Source organism: Panicum hallii, chromosome 4 (genome assembly GCF_002211085.1).
Source record: "Panicum hallii strain FIL2 chromosome 4, PHallii_v3.1, whole genome shotgun sequence".
NCBI classification, from domain to species: Eukaryota; Viridiplantae; Streptophyta; class Magnoliopsida; order Poales; family Poaceae; genus Panicum; species Panicum hallii.
Genome location: NC_038045.1, coordinates 33437750 through 33461355, shown reverse-complemented (window position 1 = coordinate 33461355; position 23606 = coordinate 33437750). Strand labels below are relative to the sequence as shown.

General features: G+C 45.7%; 2 protein-coding genes across 2 annotated transcripts; both read left to right on the top strand.

Annotated features, from left to right (window-relative positions):
* Positions 1–440: 440 nt before the first annotated feature.
* Positions 441–7189, top strand: LOC112889367 (GDSL esterase/lipase EXL3-like). The gene is made up of 5 exons (XM_025955951.1): positions 441–774; positions 5474–5604; positions 5732–5965; positions 6357–6618; positions 6865–7189. Exons 1-5 carry the CDS (start codon positions 468–470, stop codon positions 7050–7052), a joined length of 1122 nt encoding a protein of 373 aa, XP_025811736.1. The 5' UTR covers positions 441–467; the 3' UTR covers positions 7053–7189.
* A 1979-nt stretch (positions 7190–9168) lies between these two features.
* On the top strand, positions 9169–9842 carry LOC112890446. The gene is made up of 4 exons (XM_025957336.1): positions 9169–9244; positions 9322–9453; positions 9524–9666; positions 9736–9842. The coding sequence occupies exons 1-4, from the start codon at positions 9169–9171 to the stop codon at positions 9817–9819; spliced, it is 435 nt and encodes a 144-aa protein (XP_025813121.1). The 3' UTR covers positions 9820–9842.
* The last annotated feature ends 13764 nt before the right edge of the window (positions 9843–23606 follow it).

Sequence of the window (23606 nt, the reverse complement as noted above, 5' to 3'; positions counted from 1 at the left end):
TGCCGACGAAAATAATCCTATTTTCGTCGACTTTATTCCGTCGGCCTATTTTTGTTGGCATTTGATCGACAAAAATAGCCTATTTTCCTATAGCGCAGCGGCCGGCTATATTATTAAGTTTGCTCTAACGGTGCGGATGAAGAGGCCAAATCAACACTTAAACGCGATCATGTGCCTGCCCTTTTCATATCCTATCCCCACACATGCCCCTGTTGCCTGCGTGTCAATAAAGTCGCCTGCCGCTGGCTCCTGCCGGTCGCCGATCGAGCGCTGCAGGAGCTGGAGGGTACCCGTATTTAATAGCTGCAGGGCGGCGGATGCAACGCGCAACCACCGGATCATGCACGCCAGTGGCGGCGTCACAGCTGCTGCACGCGCGCCCGCGCGCGTGCTTCCCTCCACGTCTCGCGCGCGCTATAAAACTGGTGCGGTGTCCCGGCAGCAGCTGCAGAAGCGACTCGCCAATAATGGCATCTTTGACTACCTGTCTTGGGGGCCATTCTTCGTGGCGCCGGCCGGTACTGCTGCACCTCGTGGTGGCGGCGGCGGCGGCGGCGGCGGCGTTTCAGCCGGGGGTAATCCATGGGGCAGCCTCGGCTGAGGACCAGAAAATCTCGGCGATCTTCATGTTCGGCGACTCCATCGTCGATCCCGGCAACAACAACAACCGGTTCACGGAGGCGAAGGCTAACTTCCCGCCATACGGGCAGGACTTCCCCGGCGGCGTTGCCACGGGGAGATTCTCCAATGGGTTGGTACCCGGGGACCTCTTAGGTATGTTGTTGAGTTATACTGTTTACGACTCAATGTTGTAAATTGTCGGATCGGAGGTAAGCAACAGATTAATTTAGAGCATCTCTAATAAATTACTCATACCTCATATCTAAAATACATTTTTTCTCTATTATTAATAACTACTTTTATATTTTTATACTTTTGGTAATAGTCACTGTAGCAAACTATTAAAATATAATCACCAAGAATAGGGTAGAACGATAAATTCTCTTCATTCAAGATGGATCCAATCACCAAAAATCTGGAGGGAGGTGTGTTTTGTTGATTGCTAAAAAATATTTAGATATTAGGGATTGAATTGGTAATCTGTTGGAGCACCTTCAATCATCAAAACATCATTTTTTTATTGGAGAGAGGGATGAATAATCTGTTAAAAATGCTCTATAGAAGCTCGTATACATTTATTAATCCATGCATTTTTTTATTAGAGGTGCACCGTGTTCTGGACACTGCGGATGCTTGCGATCCTACAATAAATGTAGGCATTTGAGTACATGGAACAATGGTGGCGAGACTGACTGGTAGATGAAAGCTCTATGGGGAAGTAGTACACATGAAGAATGAAATCGTTTGTGGCACTCCAATACATTCGTTTTGTTTCACTATAAGTCGGTTGGTGCTCTGGAGCTTGCGAGCTAGTAGAGATTCTTCAAGGGTAAGTTTTGGAGAATGATAAATTTATTCAAAAATAAAGTTTTGGAGAACGACGAGACTGATAAAGTTTAGGGAATTGTTAAGTAAAACTCGATAACATTTACATACAATGTTGGATAGAACTTTTCCATCGTACAAGTCTGCAACTTGCTTAAATGGCACGGTTAGATATCCACGAGAACTAACTCGATAGAACATGAAACAAGGCGCGGCTTAAATGGCACGGTTAGATATCCACGAGAACTAACTCGATAGAACATGAAACAAGGCGCGGCTTACTTCAAAGTCAAATTAACTGAACAGCTAGTTACACGCAAATTAATACGCAACAAGCATATCAGAGCATAGATGAGAGGAACCCAATTGCAAGGATTGGCGAACTGTTGGTACTCTGCTTGCCGCAGAATGGCGAGCCTACCACGTCAATCGTGGGCATCTCCCGTTTCCTCATCACCGGTCGGAAAAATGGTGGGAACTTATTCTGGTCCTCCATCGCGCGTCTATCCTCCCGCTTGTTTGTCTTTAGCGGGTGTATATGTAGTATATTCATTTTATTTATGGACCGTATATGTACCTTAGACGGAATCCCGGGCTGACCGATGAGCACGTAAAGCTCTGATCCAACATGCTGCACTCGATATCACTCAGTTTCAAAATTTGAAAGTTATCCGTTAGACATGGCCAGTTCTCTGCTGCTTATTCTCATTTTTTAAATCTATGTTTATTGTTAGGTTGATCCTGCATTTAAGATAAATAGGTAGCACATCTATTTCAATATACATGGTGGTACTGCACATGTACCCATTAATTCATCACATATATAAATTTCATAAATAATGTTCATTTACCAATGTCTGCCGTGTGTTATCATATAAGCTATCTAACTATTACATTGTCCTTCATTTTTGTTTTAATATACACCGTGGTACCACACAGTACCACATAATATTTATAGGTACCAAGGAGTACAACAGACATAATTCATATTCATGGCACATAAAACACCTAAAATTTTATGTTCCACGATGTAATATATTAACATCAATAAAAACATAAATACAAATTCTCCCTGTACATCACAAATTGCTCAAAGATCACTCTAATTTACATTTTTTCTGCTTGAGAATATTTGCACAAAATAGTCTCCCATCAAAAAGTGACAGGAGCCGCTGACCCACAAAGATTAATCATGAATTGGGGATGAAAATGAAGAGCTCCAAATCTGTGCTCCAACAGATTTCACCAAAGAAACACGCACAACTCTACAAGCCTTACCTGCTCCGCGTGGCCGCGAGCATCCCCAGTTCAAGTTGACAGCCGCAGCAATTGCAACTTGCAACACCACGCTGATGCACCCGCTCCACGAGGAGTTGACAGGCAGAGGAGCAGAGGTAGATGAAGTGCTGGCGTGCGGCAGCGAGCTCGACCGCGGTGGGCGCGGCGCAGGACAGGAGCAGCGGCCGTCATCGCCCTGGCCACGCCTGGAGCGCGCGCGGCGCCGGCGCCTCAGCGAAGGGCCTGCACGGCAGCAACGGCGGCTGCAGGTCGGCAAAGAAGCCCCCGCACGCGGCGTCGTCGTCGCCCAGAAACGCCGCTCGTCGTCCTCCACCTTCAGCAGGTGCCCGTGGAAGAGCACCTCGCTGCGGCGCCGCGTTGGTCGGAGACGGGAGCGGTGCCGGCGCCGACCTCACAATAGCCGCGGGGCGCGACGCGGGCCACCACGCCGGACGCCTCGGAGCAGTCGCACCCGTACGTGACCCAGTCAGCGCCGCAGACTGGGTTCGGGCTGAAGCAGCGCACCGGGCCCAGGTGGACGTCGCCGTCCCCGTCTGCGGCAGGGGTCCTCGACGCGTGCGCCGAACCGCGTCGCGACGCCGCCGCCGCGGCGTAGCCCTCCATGTACGCCACGAACTGGTCCTTGAACGGGTACACTCTGGGTAGCCCTCCGGGAACGGGAGCAGCGACAGCTCGCAGAAGCGCTTAGGGGAGGCGGAGCGTGAGACGGTCGTAGGTGCGGTGGCGCGACTTGGAAGCCAGCGTGTCAGCCATCTCCAGCACCGTGGTCGAGACACCGCGCGCCAAGAGACACGCGGCCGCGGCTAGCCCCGACGGGCCCGCGCCGACGATGATGGCGCCCGTCTCCCGCGCAGTGCTCGTCGGGGCGCGTCGGGGAGCAGGCCACAGATCTGGAGGGCCCGCGCAAGCAGCTGGAGGCCTCCGGAGCCACTGTACCGCGCCGAGTTACGCCACATCTAGGCCTGGCACCGCCGGATCTTGGCAGCCTCCCGGCCTAATCTGGCTCCGGCACCGCCGGATCTGCTCCGGTTCCGGCGACCATCAATTGCCCTCCGTGGCTGCTCTCGCTGCCAACGTAGCTCGCGTTCACCCTGTCGAACCTCGTCTAGGATGCCATGCCGCTGGATCTGGCCGGGGCTTCGTATGCCCGCCGGCGGATCTGGCCGAGGGGTCGCACGCCGACGCCGCGGATTTGGGTACAGAAAGAGTGAGCCGGCGGAGGACTGGTAGAAGAGAGAGAGGAAGGTGCTGACGGGGGGAGAGGGAGGAGGGTACATATTTATTATGTATCGCTTCTGTACGTGTACGCGGGGTCCACTCCACTGTACAAATACACGGTGGGATATAAATCTGTCCATTCTAACATATGCCTCACATCTCGGCATACCAACAGTATACAAACCAACGGACAGAATAACACCCCTCGTGCTTCCATGATGTATTATATCTTAGTTCGTCACCGGTCTTCTTGCACGGAAAGACGAACAGCTCGCGGACAAGAACGCGGCTAGATGCTAACTCCAGCAAAAGAAGCCACTCGGAGTAGGCAAATACACATTTTGGCTACCGGTTAGGAAATAGTTACGGTAGTTATTTTTTCTAACCTCCAATAGCATAAGCAAAAGCATACTGCATTTCACTGGTAGTTGGCTCCCGCCAGCGGCAAGAAATCTCTCTCCTCCCGAACCGGCGAGTTCTCCCTTGCCCCATAACCTTCTCTCTCCTCCCACCCAACTGACCGTTGGTCCAGCCGCGGATGGCTTGGCCTGGCAGACCATGCATTTTAACTTCCCTCTCCCCTGCTAGTCAAAATATCTTACCTTTATGTCTACTCTGTTGGAGACGGATATCTAGTGCCATAGTACTTACACAGTAGCCATTTTGTCTTTGCCTAGCCGAATAGCCTAGCCGAATAGCTCGTCTGTTGGAGTCAACCTGCACAAGATATGGACGACGAATGTGATGTGGTGGTCCTGGTGGAGAAGAGGTGGTGGCATGCATGCAGTTATTGGCCGGCAGGCCGTGTATTGGGAGTGAGCTGGACGACATGCTTCTGTGCTTGAAACGTCGTTAGCGCGGTTGCTACATGCAGCTATCTAGTCTCCAATTGTCCTAGAATATTTTTCATGTGAATTTCTTGTATCTCCATCGCACTCCCAGTGGTCCAAGCCATACGTTTCTGTTTGTTTGTTTGGCTATATTGATTGCAAAAGCCAACCACCGTAGCCCATTCACCATAGCTGCAGTTCTCCTTCCCATGCCTTAGCTTCACGCGGCCATGATTGGCCAAATGGTTTACGACGTTTGGTCCGGCTAGGTTAACAGTTTGACTGATTATGTATATATCTACTAGGACCATCAGTCTATTTTTAAGTGTATAGATTTGAAAAATACAAAGTAAAATATTGCATATTGATATATATATATATATAATCTCATGAATTATTAGAAACAAAATCTAAACATTTCTTGAATTCTTTCTGGCCGTCAAATATTTTTGAATTGAAATTTTGGAAATCTTCCCTTCTTTATTAATGAAATAGGCACAATCTCGTGCCCGTTCGTTCAAAAAAAATCTTGGAAATCAAAAGGACCTTATTATAAGTTAAAATGGGGTGGAGTTCTTGATAATTCTTGAATAGTAGTGCAATGCATCACCTATAGGGCAACTCTGGGAGAAATATTAAACTTCTTGTAAAGTTGTAATGTAATTATTGTTTGAACACAGCTTCAAAGTTGGGTGTTAAGGAGCTACTGCCTCCTTTCCTTGGTGATGATCTTGAACTAAAAGACCTACTCACTGGTGTGGCATTCGCATGTGGAGGCAGTGGCTATGATCTACTCACATCAAAACTCGCGGTGATTTCTCTCTCTCTTTCAAATAATGTATCTATACCAATGTTGGAGTATTTAGTTATTTTTTAATATATCTGGGAACAATAAAATCCAGTCGAAGCTTATTAATGTACGATGCTTATCAATGTAGACAACCTTGTCGAGTACCGATCAACTTGACCTATTTCGTGACTACAAGGAGAAGCTAAGAGCCTTGGTTGGAGAGGAGAAAATGACACGTGTTATTTCAGAGGCCGTCTACTTTACAGTAATGGGGGCAAATGACATTCTAAATAATTATTTCATAGTTCCGTTGAGACGCCACGAATATGATCTTCCATCTTATGTGGATTTTCTTGTCTCTTCGGCAATCAACTTCACCAAGGTAATTGCTATTGTTTGAATTTTTCTGATAAATTCTCTTTGTTTAATTTCCATCATCTGTTCATTATTAAAAGTCGTTTGTACATCCCCTAATTTCTTTACGTGCTTCTCAACAATCTTACCTTTTATTTTGTTTCTTCCTCTATTTTTTGCCATTTTTTACGCTGAAAGATTTGGCTACATCCCCTAATTTCTTTACGTGCTTCTCAACAATCTTACCTTTTATTTTGTTTCTTCCTCTATTTTTTGCCATTTTTTTACGCTGAAAGATTTGGCATGCTATCATATTCTGTTCATTAAATGAACCCCCTCAGTGCACTGAACCTTCCATTCTGCGTTTTGTTTTTGTACTACAACGGCATGTTTAATAATTCCTCTCTACTTTTGTATAGACTCTGAATGATATGGGAGCTAAGAGGATTGGGTTTGTTGGTGTCCCACCATTGGGATGTTGTCCTTCACAAATAACACTTGGAGGAAGCCCCTCACGTCAATGCGAACCATTAAGGAATCGAGCATCAAGATTATTTAATTCTAGAATTTCACAGGAAATAGAGATACTAAATGCTGAACGAAGTGCTTCTGGATCAAAAATTGCTTATTTTGATATATACTACAACTTACTTGATCTTATTCAGAATCCAGCTTTATATGGTAAGTTTTATGCTGTAACCCTATTTATATATTTATGTGCAGAACTTATAATTTTACGCAGCGAGACTTCTTTCCACAGCATGGGGAAGAAAATGTAGCTTTAAGATGTGAAAACTAATCATCCATTTTTCCTATTAGCATGTAGTATGTAGTTGGTATTGTGTCTTCTTTCTGAATTGAATGTGTTAGTTGACGTGTTCTGGATACGACCATTTCTGTACTAAACAATGCGGCACAATTTTGTAGGTTTCAAGGACGTGAGCGAAGGATGCTGCGGTAGCACAGTGTTAAATGCTGCCGTATTCATTGCATATCACAGTGCATGTCCAAATGTCATTGATTATATTTTCTGGGACGGCTTCCATCCTACCGAGAAGGCCTATAACATTGTAGTGGATAAGCTTATTCAGCAAAATATGAAGTACCTAATGTGAAGAAATTGTTTGTTGTACGTACGCCCTGAAACGATTTAATTAATATCACATTACCATATAGAACAATCTGACCATGAATGTAACTTTTCAATGCCATTTGCCTAGTGGACAAAACATATTGGTCCATTTGTTTTTTATGCCCAAACTTTTCCTGGCTGAAAAAATGGAACTTGCAACTCCAATCAACTAAAGATATCCTGCAAAATGACTGTTATAAAGCACAAAGAAAATCATGCAAGCATGCTTAGGCACCATCATTGTTCTGCCATGTATCCACCATTTGGAATCGGAAAAGCATCAAGCATCCTACATCTGTCATCTGAACATTGTAATGTGAACCATACATGGCATAGTAGAAGTACACTACAATAGCAATACAAATAGTATACATCATAAGTTTTTGCCATTCAGATCACAACCGTATTCTGTAAAGTGCAAGCAATTTCTAAGGCCGAGTATTTTTTTCTTTCAATGACGATGAGTTAATTCAAAAAAATTCATTGTCATCACATCTCAATGTATTTCAAGCAAACCATCGATTTGATCAGGAGGCTGGAAAATATATTCTGTAGTAGGCAAAGAGCAGTAGAATTGTTGAGGTAGGCAAAAGAGCAACAAATCATCGATATTGAAGGCATGAGTCTCGATTAATCTGGCATGCTCGAGGTCTTCGATCTACCCCAAACTAGGGGCACTGTGTTTGCGATGGCGTCGTGGGGTGCAATGGCGTCATTTTTTAGTCCATTCTTGTTGGACCTAATTACGAAACAGGTCGCGAGGAGTCAAGCGAGGAGAGGTGCGTTCTATGGGGCCATCGGCGTGGGACGCGTCCGCTTGTGCCACGCGGGATCGAGATTCGAGCCTGCAGCTGCCGTGCCGAGGGAGGGTTGAGGCAACAAACCCGAGCGCGACGAGAGGGATGCACCCATCACGAGCGTTAAACACAAGCAGCAAAGGCAATGGACGGGGGAGGGAGGGAAGGCGATGAGGCGGGTCGTCGCTGCCGCTGCCGTGTCTAAAGTATGGTTTTTCCTCCCTATCCAACACTTTCCCATCATCCTTCTTAACCTGCACAGTTTGTACAACGTGAGAGGTAAGGGGAAATATATTCGGGTGGAAAACGTTCTTACCAGAACTAAATCTTTTATCTCTACAACTAAAAAGACCAAAAGAGCGATGGCAGGTCGCCAGCGATCCCGCGATCGTCCGGCCGCCTGCGAATTTTAACCATGCGATCGTACGTCCTTTGCCGAACGATAACCCAGAGCCATAAGATCTGATGTCCGTCATCCGCACGCGATCGTCCTGCCACGCTATAAGCTGCCGCTGTCCGATCGTACCGATCCTTGCGCCCTCCGATTGCGCCCGCCTTGAGTCTCGGTACACCCGGCAACTAATGATCCGCAATCATCGGGAGTAAACAAGGGCATGAAAACACGCACGGTTTGATTTTCATCGCGTGTCCTCTCGCGACGGCGGAGTCGTCGTAGTCCTCTCGCGGCGTCCGGTCGATCTCCTTCGTATCCTTACGCGACGCCGTAGCAGTCGCTACGCCGGACGGTCTGGATGCCGGCGCTTCCGTGTTGGACGACCTGGACGCCGGCGCTTTCGTGTTGGGTCTGCCGTGCCGTGTGCGCCGCTGGTGCGTCCGGTGTTCAGAGAGCTGCATAGGTAGTCCGCGACTTCGCTTCTGTTGCCGGCCCCAGGTACGTTCTTCGTCGTGGTGGGTTTGTGGTGCATTGTACGCTTGATGTTAGTTTGCTTTCCGAATTTCAGCCATGGGATCGAATGGCAATAAGGTGCCATCTATTGGTTCTTATTGCAAATTTGCAATGCTAATCATCACTGCTTCAACCAGATGCAAAAGAATTAAAAAGACAAAGGGAGAGGATACGAACCAATGCTATGTCTCAAGAGCAGAGGGATGCACTGGCGACGAGAGGCGTACGCAAAGAAAAAGGCTGATAAGAAAACTGAAGTCGGAGGTGATGTCACTCAACAGCTAGGTATTGTATGCTTAGTGGCAAAAGCCGTAATTGTGTTCGCACTCTGTCTCCTGACCATCAGAAATCCAGGTACACAAGTCGATTTTGTGGATGAACAAGCCATTGGTGCGATGGATTTTGGAGAATGTACTGATAAAAAGGCTGAAGATAAAAATGAGGTAGTAGTTGATGCATCTCAGCAGCCAGGTATTGTTGGCCTACAGCCGAAAGCCGTGGTTGTATTTAAACGATCTGCCTCCTGACCATCAGAAATCTATGTTCAGATGTCTATTCTATGGATGAACAAGCCAATGATGCAATGGATATTGGAGAAGGTACTGATTGGTTGCACAGGAATGATGCATATGTGTGCATTCCCGTGGAGCAGCAATCCGAGACGACGAACAGGGATGCAGGTAATCTCGCATATAACCCTGTATGGTGCCGTACATATTTTTGAATATTTATCGTTTCTTATGTGTGAAGTTGTGGGAGATGTGAGTCTGGAGCTACTCAATGTGAATCGTCCCACTTCGAAATGTGATTTGACCTGTGTGGAGGAGTTCAACACCCCGAAGGCGACGCACGGTGTTGTTGATGCTATGCCTGTCACCTGTGATAAAACACAGGTAGCACCGTGGTGTAGTGTTTGAATTATAAATTCACGTGTGGATACTATAATAATGCAATTTTTTCAGGTATTACTGACCCTAATCAGCGTAGACGGGAAAGGGTTCGAGCTCGAAGGGTGTCAATGTCAGTGGAGAAGAGGGCCCTTATAAATCTCCGCCGTCGCAAGTCATACCATGCAAAGAAACTGAATAATCTTTAAAGTGTGGAGAAGATGAAATTGCAAAACAGAGATCAGGTACGGCGGGAGGCGAAGAAAGATTATAAAAGAAGACTCAAAGAGTATCGTGCGAACAATTTGCACAGAGAGTCAATTGCCATCCCAACCCCTAGCTTCACTCCAAAGCTTACATTCCCTTATAATCCTAAGCCAGTTAGCGCACAATGTGTTATTCCCGATTTTGGATGGACACCGTTTTATCCTCAGCCACAAGTAGACAGAGTGGAAGAACACATGCTGGAAATCATGTGAACACTCCAAGGTTGCAGCCTCTAGCTTCAATTTGGAATTGAAAAGAGTTGTAAATGCTGAAGGTGAGTCTCAATTGTTCTTAAAAAAGTACCTGAGTTTTTATGTTGGCATTGTTTATGGAAACATGTATTGCTTCATATACCATTTCCTTATCAGAACTTAAAGGTGTGCAACTTTTCTGATGGCTGCATGGACGGCAAGGACTGTGTATCTATAATGGCTTGCGCTTTCAAGGCATATCTGCTTGTTATCTCATGTGTAACCTGCAGTTTTGTTTCAGAGGTGACAATGCAATTGTTTAATTAGACTATGGCTATAATGTGCTTTGATCAATTTATTTTACCGTTCCTACATTATTTTTCATAATTTATGCACTACCAAAAAAAAGAGATGCACAAAGTTAGCGAAAGCAAAAGAATAGATCACCAGGTCTTAATATTCTTTTTTTAAGTAACGAGCATGTTCTGTTTGAATCCATGATGTGTCATATATAGCTAGATATTGAGTTGTTCTGGTGATAACCTTTAAGTCATATGTTAATCTTGAACTTGCAGCTACCGGGGGGGGGGGGGGGGGGGGGGGGGGCGGGGGGCAACTAATAATTCCTGGTGTTAAGTTTGAGAACATGCATAAATGCACAAATCTTGTGCAAGCAAATTAGTTAATTCATTTGTTGTGCATAGCAACATATAGATCCAATTTGAATTAATAAATTTATTATCCGTAGCAATGCACGGGCATACTCCTAGTAGTATAGATTTTGTACTTTACTATCCAGTTTCCAACAAAGCACATTTGTCATGATTATTGGACCAAATGAAGACTACATGACCATTAGCTCTGACTGATATGTGCGAACTGGAATATTTTATTTTTTCAGAATTACTCATCATCAACCAGTTGATTTTCTATTTATCTATCAATTGACGACATGGTCTGTTGGATCGGCAACGGGCAAATGAGATTGACTCATGCATAAATGGTTCCCACGCGGCCCGACCCAGCCGGCCCAGTTCCCCTTTCCAAGCCTGCCCCGCCTCCCTTGCCTCTCCCCTCCCTCTCTCGCCGCCAGGTGGGACCCGCCCATCGGGCTCGTCCCCCACCTCGCTCTAGGCTTGGATTTGAGCCCGAGTCCAGCCGGGGCACGCCTCCCAGGCCATGTTGGCCCGCACACCGAGGCCCTCGGCCGCCCTTATATAAGTGCCGCTAGGATCCCCCCTTGACCCCATCGAATCGCAGCCGCCGCCTCACGAAACCCTAGTCCTAGTCTGCCGCTGCTCGAGCTCTCGGTGCCACCGCCCTCCCACCGTTCCGCTGCCCCTCCTCGACGACAAGCCGCCGCCGAAGCTTCGCCGCGTGGTAACGACCCTTGCCGGCCTCTTTTCCCTCTCCCTCATGATTTCTCGCCGGAGCAGTCGAGCCGCGCGCAGCCACGCGCGCCCTGCGCCGCTCGCCGAAGCCCCGCACCGAGCCCCTGATCGTGTTCTCCATCCCGCTCTCTCTTTCTTCGGCCTTTTTCCGAGTCGAACCGAGCCCTAGAACACCAAAAGCGGTGAACTCCGCCGGCAGCCACCGTCGTAGTTCTTCAGCCGGCCACCCAGCGTCGCTGCCCGAGTGCCCCTTTCTCCCTTAGCCGCCCGATCTAGATCGGATGGCTCAGATCTGATCTAGACCGGATTTAACCCAAGTCAACAAACCAGCACCCTTCATCCCTAGGTGTTTTTGCAAAAGAGATCCTCTATTTTATGAAAATCAACCCGCTCTCCACCCTAGTTCAAAAATATTTATAAAAAGATCCTTTTTCTTCTATTTTAGTCCCTACATTTTTATAAAATTAAACTTGTCGTCCAAAACCCATCGGTTTTCCAATCTAAACCCTAGATTTTAGATTTATTTATATTTTGGCCCTTGTTTTATTTGGACAGAGCACTTTTAGTTTCAAATCTTTTACAAATAAGCCGTTGTAACCTTGTTTTAGGCATAACTTCTTTGTTTAACTCTGTTTTCATCAATTCTTGCGCTCACGCAATCCTTGCGACGTGTATAGAGCTTTAAAACCTTCTTTTGTACTATTTATATTGTTTGGTATACTGTTTTTATTTATTATACTTGCTTGTATGTACTTGTGTGATTCGATAGAAGGTGCGCTGTTCGAGGATCCGCAAGAGCGAGGGTTCGAAGAGGCTGAGCAGCAGCAGGATTTTGAGGAAGGCAAGCGTTCCTTGATCATATTCCGTTTCCAATAACTTTTACTATACACATTTACTTTATATGCATGCATGTATTTATAATACGATAGAATCCCAAATTAAGGATATGCCTAGTTTCTACTGTACTTGCTTGATTAAACCTGGGTTGTTTACTTAATGTTGGGTACCTTTGCTAGTTGCGTACACGTATGGGCTATGGTTGGTTAACTTGAAACAAATGCTACACCTATTTTAATTCATGTTCTGGAATACTTTTGGTGATGATTATAAGATCATTGCTTTAATTGGAACATGGAGAACCACCCAGAAAAATAGTGCAACCATAATACTATATGGCTCTGATCTTGGCTAATTAATTAGAAATTTTAGCTTGTAATGGTCTTACCGAAAGGGCAAGAGGGGAGTGTGTTGATGGGGTATAGCTCGGTCCTCTTGAGGTTTAGATATGATCCTGGTTAAGGCGTCTAACTCATTAGGGAGGGTTATAACCACTGCGGCCTAAAACCTTAGCGGATCATTGCAAGTTAGGGAATCTTTATAATGGCCTTGTAGTGAATCCTTGCCACTCACCTCGGAAGTGTTTAAGTGCCTTGCAAACCTGGGCATCAAGGGAAACACGAATTGTGGGTAAAGTGTACAATCTCTGCAAGTTTAAACTGATATATCAGCCATGCTCACGGTTAAGAGCGACTTGAACCCTCATATGATAATTGAACTTGAAGATGATCTAAATTGATGCTCTTTATTTATGTTGTTGTTACTTATCTCTTTTAATTATTTAAGGGTTTTTGTATACACTTACACTTAATGCTTGCTAAATAAAACTTGACCTACTAAAAAGAGCTTATCGCGGTCAAACTATGTCAGTTATTCCTTGGAATTGGCCTCGCATATCATATAATTTACTCCACTTGCTGAGTACCAACTATAAATGTACTCACACTTACTTTATTAAAACCAGAGTTCCCTGAAGACTTTGAGAATTTATAGGCGTGTGTCTTCCAGTTATCTGCCTGTGAAGATGAAATTCCGCTGCTAGTTTAAGATGTTTATTGGTTTTCTTAAGATCAAGACTTCCAATCATGTAATAAAGTACTTTAATACTCTCTTTCGTTATGATATTGTTTCGAATATACACTTGTATTGTCTATCGTATATGTGGAACTTGATCCTGACGCACATATGAGATGCATCTGGTTTCTTTTTAAAACCGGATATGATAGAAGTGGTATCAGAGCAGTATTGGCTGTAGGACGTTAGCCTAGTAATTAATGGTCGAAATTAAGGCTTATCTTGCTTTAATAACCTATCTTCTGCTCGCTTGTTTTCAAAAATTGCTTATTTCTAGATTATATCACTATTATCGTACCCTTGTTTTCTTGCTTGTGTCACAAGTGTGTTTGCCTGTTTTTCAAACTCCTTCTTGCTTTAAGGTCACTCATAGCCTCTTTTAAATATCCTCTATTTTGCGCTATCCTTATTTTTCTACAGATGGCCAGAACCAGGAAGACCGCCTGCAAGAGCACTTGTGGACCGCCCCATCAGATTTAGCGTCCTCAGGAGGTGCATGTGCAGCAGCAGGAGTAGGAGGTGCCCACATAGGAGGAGCCTGTGCAACCAGACGACGCCCCAGTGCTCGTGGAGATCAAGGATGAGCCCTAGGAGGAGGATGACGATGATGATTACTACGGCTACTATTGAGGAGGATGGGTGGACACTAACCCTGACGAGGAGCCCATGGAGTTGCTTGAGGACCACCCAACTGAAGAGAGAGGAGATGATTCTGATCAAAGCGCCGCAGGAGGAGACGGCACTGATCTAGGTGCCCTAGGAGGAGATGACACTAGAGATGATGGAGATGACCAAGCTGCACCAGATGGTGGTGATGATGACCTAGAGGACCCCCCAGAGTAAGCGGCACTAGCAGCAGTGCCACCAGCATCCCATTATGAGAAGGAGCTACAGTATGTGGACTTTGCTGAAGATCCATTCCCAGCACACTATGGATGGCCATGTAGAAGATTGGCTTTTCACTGATACCATGCTATGAAGCCTACTTGTTCAAGAATGCCCAGGAGGAAGAGAAATGGTTGGTGTCAGTGGTGATCACAGTTCCGGATGAGAAGTATGGCAGTCAGAGGGAAGTTCAGACGCACTATGATGATGTGCCCAGGAAGACCTTGGATGCAGGGACCAGTGAAGCTGCTAGGAGAGCTGTCTTCTCACTCTGCCATGTCTACCGGGAAGAGCTGCAAGACACCGCACCGAGTTCCAACAGTTCCCTCGCCACATGAGAGGTGCCGCCAGTGCACAGATTTCTGTTCCACCCTCGGTGGGAGGAGCCTGCTCATGGAAACCACACAGGAGTTGGTGGCCGCCCTCAGCACTTACTTGGATGCCGCTGGGATAGAGATCAAAGAGGTTAAGGAGAAGTTGAGGAAGACGCTTAGAGAGAAGGAGATTCTAGAGGCCCAGCTGAGATGAGATTAGGAGCTGCCCCCAGAGTACGATAGTGATGACTCGGCAGACTACTGGGTAGAATCACCTCCGCGCAAGCGTGTTCACTATGGAGGCCCTGGCCACCACACCCGCTACCTTTAGAGATGATGGAGTTAAGTTAGGAAGTCGTTTAGGAGTGTTCTTAAGAGTCTTTTTGTGTCACACCCAGTTCAGAAAAAGGTAACCGAATGCATCCCATATGTGCGCCAAGATCAAGTTCCGCATATATAGTAGACATCACAAGTGTATACCCAAAACAACACATTAACGAAATAGAGTAAAATAGTACTTTATTACATGACCGACAGTCTAAATCTTAAATGAATAAATAAACGTTATGAACTCGCAGCGGACTTCAACTTCACAGGCAGATGACTGGAAGACATACGCCTAGTACTCTTCAAAATCTTCAGGAAACTCCGGACATTTATCTTGTTCTGAGCAGCATTAGTTTTTATAAAGCAAGTGTGAGTACACTTATGGTTGGTACTCAGCAAGTGGAGTAAATTATATGATATGCAAGGCTATAATCAAGGAAAAAGCTGATATGGTTTGACTGCGATAAGCATTTTTAGTTAGTCAAATTTTATTAAGCAAGCATTAACTAAGTGTAAATATATACTAATTCCTTAAACAAATATATGTATTAGATAATCAACAACATAAATAAATAAGTAAAGACCATCAATTTAGATCATCTTTAAGTTCAATTATCATGTGAGTGTCCAAGCCGCTCTTAACCGTGAGCATGGCTGATATATCAGTTTTCACTCTGCAGAGGTTGTACACTTTACCCAAAATTCGTGTTTCCCTCGATGCCTGGGTTTGCAAGACCCTTAAATACTTCCAAGGTGAGTGGCAGGGATTCACTATGAGACCTTTACAAAGATTCCCTAACTTATGATAATCCGTTAATGTTTCAAGTCAAAGCGGTCATAACTCTCACTAATGAGATAGTACCTTAGCCAAGGACCACATATATCCATATGCCTCAAGAGGACCGAACTATACCCTGACGATGCAACCCCTCTTGCCCTTTTAGTAAGATTATCATAAGCTAAAATTTCTAATTAATTAGCCAAGACCAGAGCCATGTAGTATCATGGTTGCACTATTTTTCTGGGTGGTTCTCCATATTCCAATTAATGCAACGATCTTAATTATCATCAATAAAGTATTCCATAACATGAGTAAGCCAGTGTAACATGATTTGCAGGTTATCCAACCAAAATCTAAGTAAAAGCAATTAGTGTAGCTACAACATAAATATAATAACCTAGGTTTAATCAAGGAAGTTCAATAGAATCTAGGCACATCCTTAGTTTGGGATCCATCATATTCTGGACACATGCATGCATATAAAGTAAATGTGTGTGTGTTTATAAAGTTATTAGGACTGAAGTATGATCACGGACCACTTGCCTTCGTCAAAGAACTACTGTTGCTCAGGAACGTCTTCAAAGCTCGGCTCTTGCGGACCCTCGAACTGCGTACCGTCTATCATAACACACAAGTACATACAAACAAATAAATACAATAAATAAGAAACAGTATACAATCAATATAAACAGAGCAAAATATGGTGATAAAACTACTGCATATGTTGTAAGGATCGCATGAGCGCAAGAATCGATAAAAATAGAGTTAAAACGGAGAAGTTAGGGCTAAAATATGATTCTAGGGGCTTATTTGTAAAAGATTTGAATCTAGAAGGGCTCTGACCAAAGAAACCGAGGGCTAGATCATAATTAAACCTTAGACCTAGGGGTTAGACTATAAAATAAAAGGGTCTAGGACTGCGGGTTCTATTTTTGAAAAAGATAGGGGTCTAAACAGAAGAAAAAGGGATCTATTCGTGAATACTTTTGAACTGCTGTGGACTGCGGGTTGATTTCTACAAAACTCAGGGGCTTAACTGCAAGATTTCCTAGGTTTGACCGGTATTCATTTATTTGACTGTGGTCTAGATCTAATCTAGAACGTTGGATCTGGATCGGACGGTGTGGGACGGTTGGGGGCGCGGAGCGGTGGCGGACGGCGGCAGCTCATCGGGGAAAGCGCGTAAACGCGCTCCCGGCCTCGGTTTTGAGCGGGGATTGCACTGGGAGGTTGCGGGCTCCATGGGTAACCCATCTAGAGGCTTTGCGGGCGGCGGAATCGGCTAGAGTGGTAGCGGGGTGGCGAGCGGCGGCTCGGGAACAACGGTGAGGTTGCGCGAGCACAATGGGGCAGGGAAGAGAGGAAAAGAGAGGCCGGCGAGGATCCTCACCACCACGTGAAGCTTCTAGGCAGCTGGCTCAATGGTGGGGAGCGGCGGAGCGGTGGTGCGGCAAGCGCCCGAAGCTCGGAAATGGCGGCGGCGGAGGAGCGCGGGTGCTAGGGTTTTCTCGAGCATGCGGCGACGGCTACGGCTTGGAGAGAGATAGGGCACGGGGCGGGGCTTTAAATAGGGGCGGTTGCGAGCCTAGGCGTGTGGGCCCGAGGCCCCACGCGGTGGAGCAGCGCCATGTTCGAGCCCGGCTCGGAGGGGGAAGACGACCCCGACAGATGGGGTCCACCCATCAGCGAGAGGAGGGGGAGAGAAAGAAGGCGGGCCGCGCGGAAGGAATTGGGTTGGGGGAGCTGCTGGCTGGGCCGTGCGCGAGAGGAGAAAGGAGGAAAAGAAAAGTGGCCGGCTGGGCCATGCGGTGGAGAAAGGAAAGGCCGGCTCGGGCTGGGCCGCAAAGGAAAATGGGAGAGGGAAAAAGAAAAAGAGAAGTGGGCCGGGGCCAACTACGAAATGAGAGAGAAAAAGAAATGTATTCAAATGCATTTGAATTTGAATTTGAAATTTAAATTCAAATGGAAGACGATCAATAAAACAATGCAATGGGGCATGACATACACAAAACCTATAGTTCCTTATATTTCTTTTTATGGTTTATTAAATTGCTATTAATTCATGGTAAATGCTCTAAAATCAAAATGAGGAGATAAAAACCTTATGGTCCTAAGAGGAATTCTAGCAAAATTTATTCAAGTTCCTAAATTCAAAATTAGGGTGTTACAAAACCTACCCCCCTTAAAAGGAATCTTGTTCTCGAGATTCGGCTGGGCTAGCAAAGAGTTAGGGAAATTCTGCCTGTAACTCGTCCTCTCGTTGTCAAGTGGCCTCATCCTCTGCATGGTGACTCCACTGAACCATACACATCTGTATCCTCTTACTCCGGGTGATTCTCTCTGCTGTGTCTAGGATTTTGACCGAGTGCTCCATGTAACTCAAGTCATCCTGCACATTCAACTCCTCCTGTGGCAACTGTTCCTCTGGTACCCTCAAACACTTCTTCAACTGTGATATGTGGAACACATTGTGCATGTCTGACAGTCGCGCAGGTAGCTCTAGCTGGTACGCTATGTCGTCTTTCCGTACCAAGATCCTGAACGGGCCAATGTAACGAGGTGACAACTTCCCTTTGACCTTAAATCTGCGCAAACCTCTGATAGGTGACACTTTTAGGTACACATAGTCTCCTTCCTCAAAAGTCAACTCTCGTCGTCGAGTATCTGCATAACTTTTCTGCCTTGACTTAGCCATTTTCAAATTGTCACGGACAACCTGTACTTGTCTTTAATGATCTCAGGCCTGAACAACTGACTTTCTCCTATCTCACTCCAATACAACGGAGTCCTGAACTTCCTGCCATACAATGCCTCGAACGGTGCCATCTTCAAACTGGCCTGATAACTGTTGTTGTAGGAGAACTCTGCGAATGACAAACTCTTATCCCAACTGCCCTCCATGTTTTAGAGCACAAGCCCTAAGCATATCCTCCAACACCTTTGTCGACACTATCTTCTTAGGTACCCAATGCAAACACATGATTCGGGAGATATATAACTCCGCTAATCGAGCTCCGGTGTAGGTAGTCTTTACCGGAGCTTGGAGGTAAGTCCCTGTCCGGAGAGAGGTAGAAAAGATGATAAAGTTCTGAGCAAATTCGCTCAAAATCTTCGCCCAGATCTCTTTCATAGGTTGGGTTCAGACCAGGATGGTCTTCATAAATTCCAGTTTCTTCTCTCTGCGGAATCATCATACCATTACTATCAAGATTCGCAGCATTACTTGTATTAGATCCGTCGGTTATTGTTCAAACTGAGCTGACGGTTGTATGAACGGAGCTATCGATTGTTCCATCCCCGCTGACTGCTCGGACTTCATCAATAATGCACTACCCTTATCAAACAACCATCGGGGCCCAATGGCGCCTCCATCTTGGTCGGGCGGGCCTAGGCATTGGAAGGGTACGAGTCCTCCAAGCTAACCGGCTTAGCCCACCTTTCTACGCCTCCATCATGGTTGGGCGGGCCCAGGCATTGGAAGGGCACGAGTCCTCCAAGCTACCCAGATCAGCCCACCTTTCTGCGCCTCCAACTTAGTCGGGCGAGCCTGGGTATTGGAAGGGCACGAGTCCTCCAAGCTACCGGGCTCAGCCCACCTTTCTACGTTTTCAACTTTGTCGGGCAGGCTCGGGTATTGGAAGGGCATGGAGTCCTCCATGCCACCCGGCTTTCACCTTTCCGCGCCATCAACCCTGACAACCTGTTGGGCCTAGCACCGTTCCAAAAAGGCAGGACCCTCGACTCCTCGACGACTACTTTGCCATCGCGAGGGCACTCGGCGACCCGCCGCCGACTACTTCTACTACACAACTAGTTGGGAGCGGGACCCACACCGCCAGTACTAGTTGGAATTGATTCCGACTAGTTGGGATAATAAACAAACCAGCGCAGCTTCATCAACAAGCGACATGATTTTGTCGGCAATCACCAACGTATCAAGATCACCAATTATCTACGCTTGTTTGGTTTGTACGCTCTGGGCTGAACGCATCAAGGAGGATACCCATGAGAAGATTGAGACCAGATTCAAGGAGATTTTATGGAGAGCTTTAGAATCTCGTGTGTCTTCTGGATTTGGAGTACGAACTATCTTCGCCAGCCCAAGGAATTTGTTTAACCATTGTCTCGAGTTTTATCTCAACACAAGGGGTTTTTTCCCAAAGAATTCGTTCAACCACTCGATTAGGGCATCAAGGAGTTTACCTAGAATAGGGCTTGTTCGTTCATCTATATTTCAGTGCTGTATGAACTGTCTTCGCCCGCCCAAGGATTTCCTTCGGGCTAGCCGAGTCATCTTTGCACAACGACTACTTTCGTAACAATGCATGTGCAGCATTGCGTTGTCACTTACTTTGGGCTAACCGAGCAGAAAACCAAGAAGGGTCTAAGACTTCAAGATAGTTGAAGACAAAACTTGCCTGCTTCTGCAGTGGCTGGATCCGCCTGCGATCATGAGAACGTGCTCACTACGCAAGTAACGCCCGCATCCCTCTGCTTTTTGATCATACCAAGTAATTCTGGGATCTGACTTTCATCCCTGTAGGGCTTGGACCACTCACGCGTGATCTTAAGTGCTCCCGCGCTCCTCTCTGGCAAGGAAGGTGCGTGGTTTCTGATGTAGAACCACTTCTCTCTCCACCCATGACAAACTACTCGGGAATTTGTACAAGATGTATTTTTTCTCCATCCCTTGCCTCAGCTGCAGCCCAGCACCGCCGACCTCATATGGGACCTTATCATTGGGTTGGGACTTGAGGTGGAAAAGATAGGTGAAGAGGTCAAAGTGCAGCTCTATTCCTAAGAATACATCACAGAATTGAACAAAAATGGAAATGTGAAGGATGCAGATGGGATTAAGATGATGCAACTAGATTCCATAGTAAAAGAGGAGATCACGGAAAAAGTCAGAAGTCGGGAGGGCTAATCCTCGCTCGATGAAGTATTGAAAAAGAACAATCTCATCAACTCCTTCATATTGCCTTTTGTCCCCAGTGGCAGGGCGCCACTGGATGACTTCTTTGCTCTGGAGAAGACCCTCATCGACGAGGGCATGGAGATTCTTGGAGCACTTACTTGGCTTCCACTCGTCTCCGGTTGTGCTGGCAGCCTTACACTCCTTTTCTTTCCCCTTGGAGGCACCTCGCTTATTGCCGGCCATCCTTGTGGTCACGAGATGCTTCAATCGCATGCTCTCGGGGGCTACGATGAGAGAGGCGGCGGAGCAGGGCTTTTAGGGAGAAGGATGAACTGGGTGACTACTTCTTGCAATGCAAATGACCTAGATCTAACTCTAGAAGTGGCAGTGGCTGCGAGATAGAAGAAGATGAAAGGCTCGAGCAGTAAAAAGTACAAGTGAAAAGATGAGTAAAACCCTAGGTTACCGCGCGGTTAAATAACCAGCAACGGGCCCAAATTCCCTATGCGGAATGTGAAGAGTTTTTTACAAGATAAGATTTGTTTTGAGCGGTAATCTCGGGTTACCTTGGGAAAGTTTTGTTTAACCATTTTTTCAGGGATAATGTCCTGGAAAAAAGGCTTTTCAAATTTCCAAACCAATTTACCCATTTTAACCATCAATTCAAACTCTTATTTTTACACAACTCATGCCACGGCCTTTGGGATCCTTTTTTCAAAACTGAGAATTTGGGTTAAGGGCTCGGGGCTCCAAGACACGTGTCATCGATGGATTATTTTCCAAATTCAAGACTAATTTGACCCTCAGCCTGATTCTTCGATTCGACCTAAGGCTCGGGGGTTACTCCATATAGAGTGCGAGTTCAATCGCACCTCATATAAAAGAAGACTTGAAAACTACACGGGACATGAGCATCTCATAGCCTCGAAGCAACCAAAGAAGTACTCAGAAGAAACCTTCAAGACGGAGTTTGGAAGAACTCGAAGATGCCTTCAGAAGTACTCGGGAGCCTGCAGTACTCGACTATGAAGAGCTCGGAGGTTTCTCAGACCCGGAAGCACGGGACTGCGCACATGGCGTTCTTATTCTAGGATAAGGGGTGGGACATGGGCCACACCCTACACCAGTTGTAACTATTCGTACAGGAGTAGGACTAGTTGGAACAGAAGGAAACTACCCGATTAGTACTCGGGTAGAACTCCTATGCTCGTATCTGGCTAGGATTTCCATGAAACCATATCCCCCAGACTATATAAGAGTGGGCAGGAACCCCCTCGAAACACATTATCATCTAAGACAATACAAACCACCACATAGGACGTAGGGTATTACTCTCTCTGTGGTCCGAATCTATCTAAAGTTTTATATTCCTTGCACATTTTAGTTTCTAATCTCGGCGATACCTCACCTACAATCTACCAACTCGGGGTATCCGTTGGTGGGCTTGGAGGTTAAACACCAACACTTTCTTTGCCTCGGTCTAATTTCCCATCATTTATTTCTCTTTTCTTTTTTTGTTTCATTTATTTCAATTGACATATAAATTACTCTAATACGGATAATGGATTTCTAATGATTTTTTATTTATTTGCATGCGCTCAAGATGTTGGGGGCAACAATCATGAAACTTAATTTAAGAACTGTCCAGATCTATTTTTAGGTCGTGTTAACCAACTTTTAGATCTACTTTAATAAATTCCTCTATAAGATGTAAGCAGGTCATGTTCAACGGTAATAAGAAGTTCAAATCTATGCCTTGGAAATTGGTGGGGATTATTGGATTAATTAGGCCTAGGCCTATTTAGCCAATTAATTGAATAATTTTAAGACCCAAAGAAAATGGTGGTAGTTACATTTATGATAAAACCACCTTTGAAGTTGAGAGGTCCCTAACCAACTCACTGGGCATGGTCGTGTTTTGCCGCTCTTAATCATGAATAGTAACTAAAGCATTGATGACTGGCAGCAAAAGACCAGTAAACGAGCAGTAACTGATGTGTTGATGACTGGCAACAAATGACTAAACTGGAGAGATTGATGGTTGTAGAGTTACCTGTAACTGATGTTTAATAGCAAGAGTTATCGGTAACTGTGTCATTAGTGCAGCAGATGCTCAACAGTCTAAAAAACGTCAATAAAAGAGTACCCTCCTCTCTGCTTACGCACACGAATCAACATACTGACTCCACTGCCTTTGCTGCTCCTTTGCATTCCTGTTCTAGTGGTATGTGCGCATAGACTTGCTGGAAGAGTGCCTTCGAAACTCTGTCCTCTCCGAGACTCTGCATCGAGTGGAGGAAATCAAGCATTTGGGGAGCGACTATCTGCGTGACTTCTTGCAGCGACTACTTCCCGACGAGCTGTTGTAAAGGACTTTCCTGGTGGCGCACCTACACAACAATCATCTGCACGACATCAACTAGTGATAGACTACATCGAATAGACCCGATCATAATATCGACTAATATGGGTAACAAGCATATAGTGCCTTCGGCAGTGACCCGCTTCAGGGTACCTACTAAATTTTTTGTTTATTTTTGCTATCGTTGTTGCGTACACAATGAACCATGCTCCTATTTTTGCTATCATATTTTTCATGTTTTATCTCATATTTTGGATTAAAATTAACCATAAATTGCGTCTAATTCCAACAATCTAAAAACTTAGAGGCCTTTTTGTTCCCCGGTTTTGCTGCCCATTTGAAACTGAATATTTTTATAAAAAACTATAAGAGATGGATTCGTAAGCTTGAGCTATGGCTCATAGAGATGAACATATGGTTCATCACTGAAGGTCCTCCTGTCGGGCTGCGTACTCTCCAAGAGGAGAGAGCATATTAGACTGCTGACAAATTGTTCATATGGGCTGTGGTATGTGTTCTTGGAGAGAACCAGGTCGATGCATATACGCAACTTCCCTCGTGTCATTTCCGGAAATGGCCGGCAGCTAAACCTACTCGAAGTG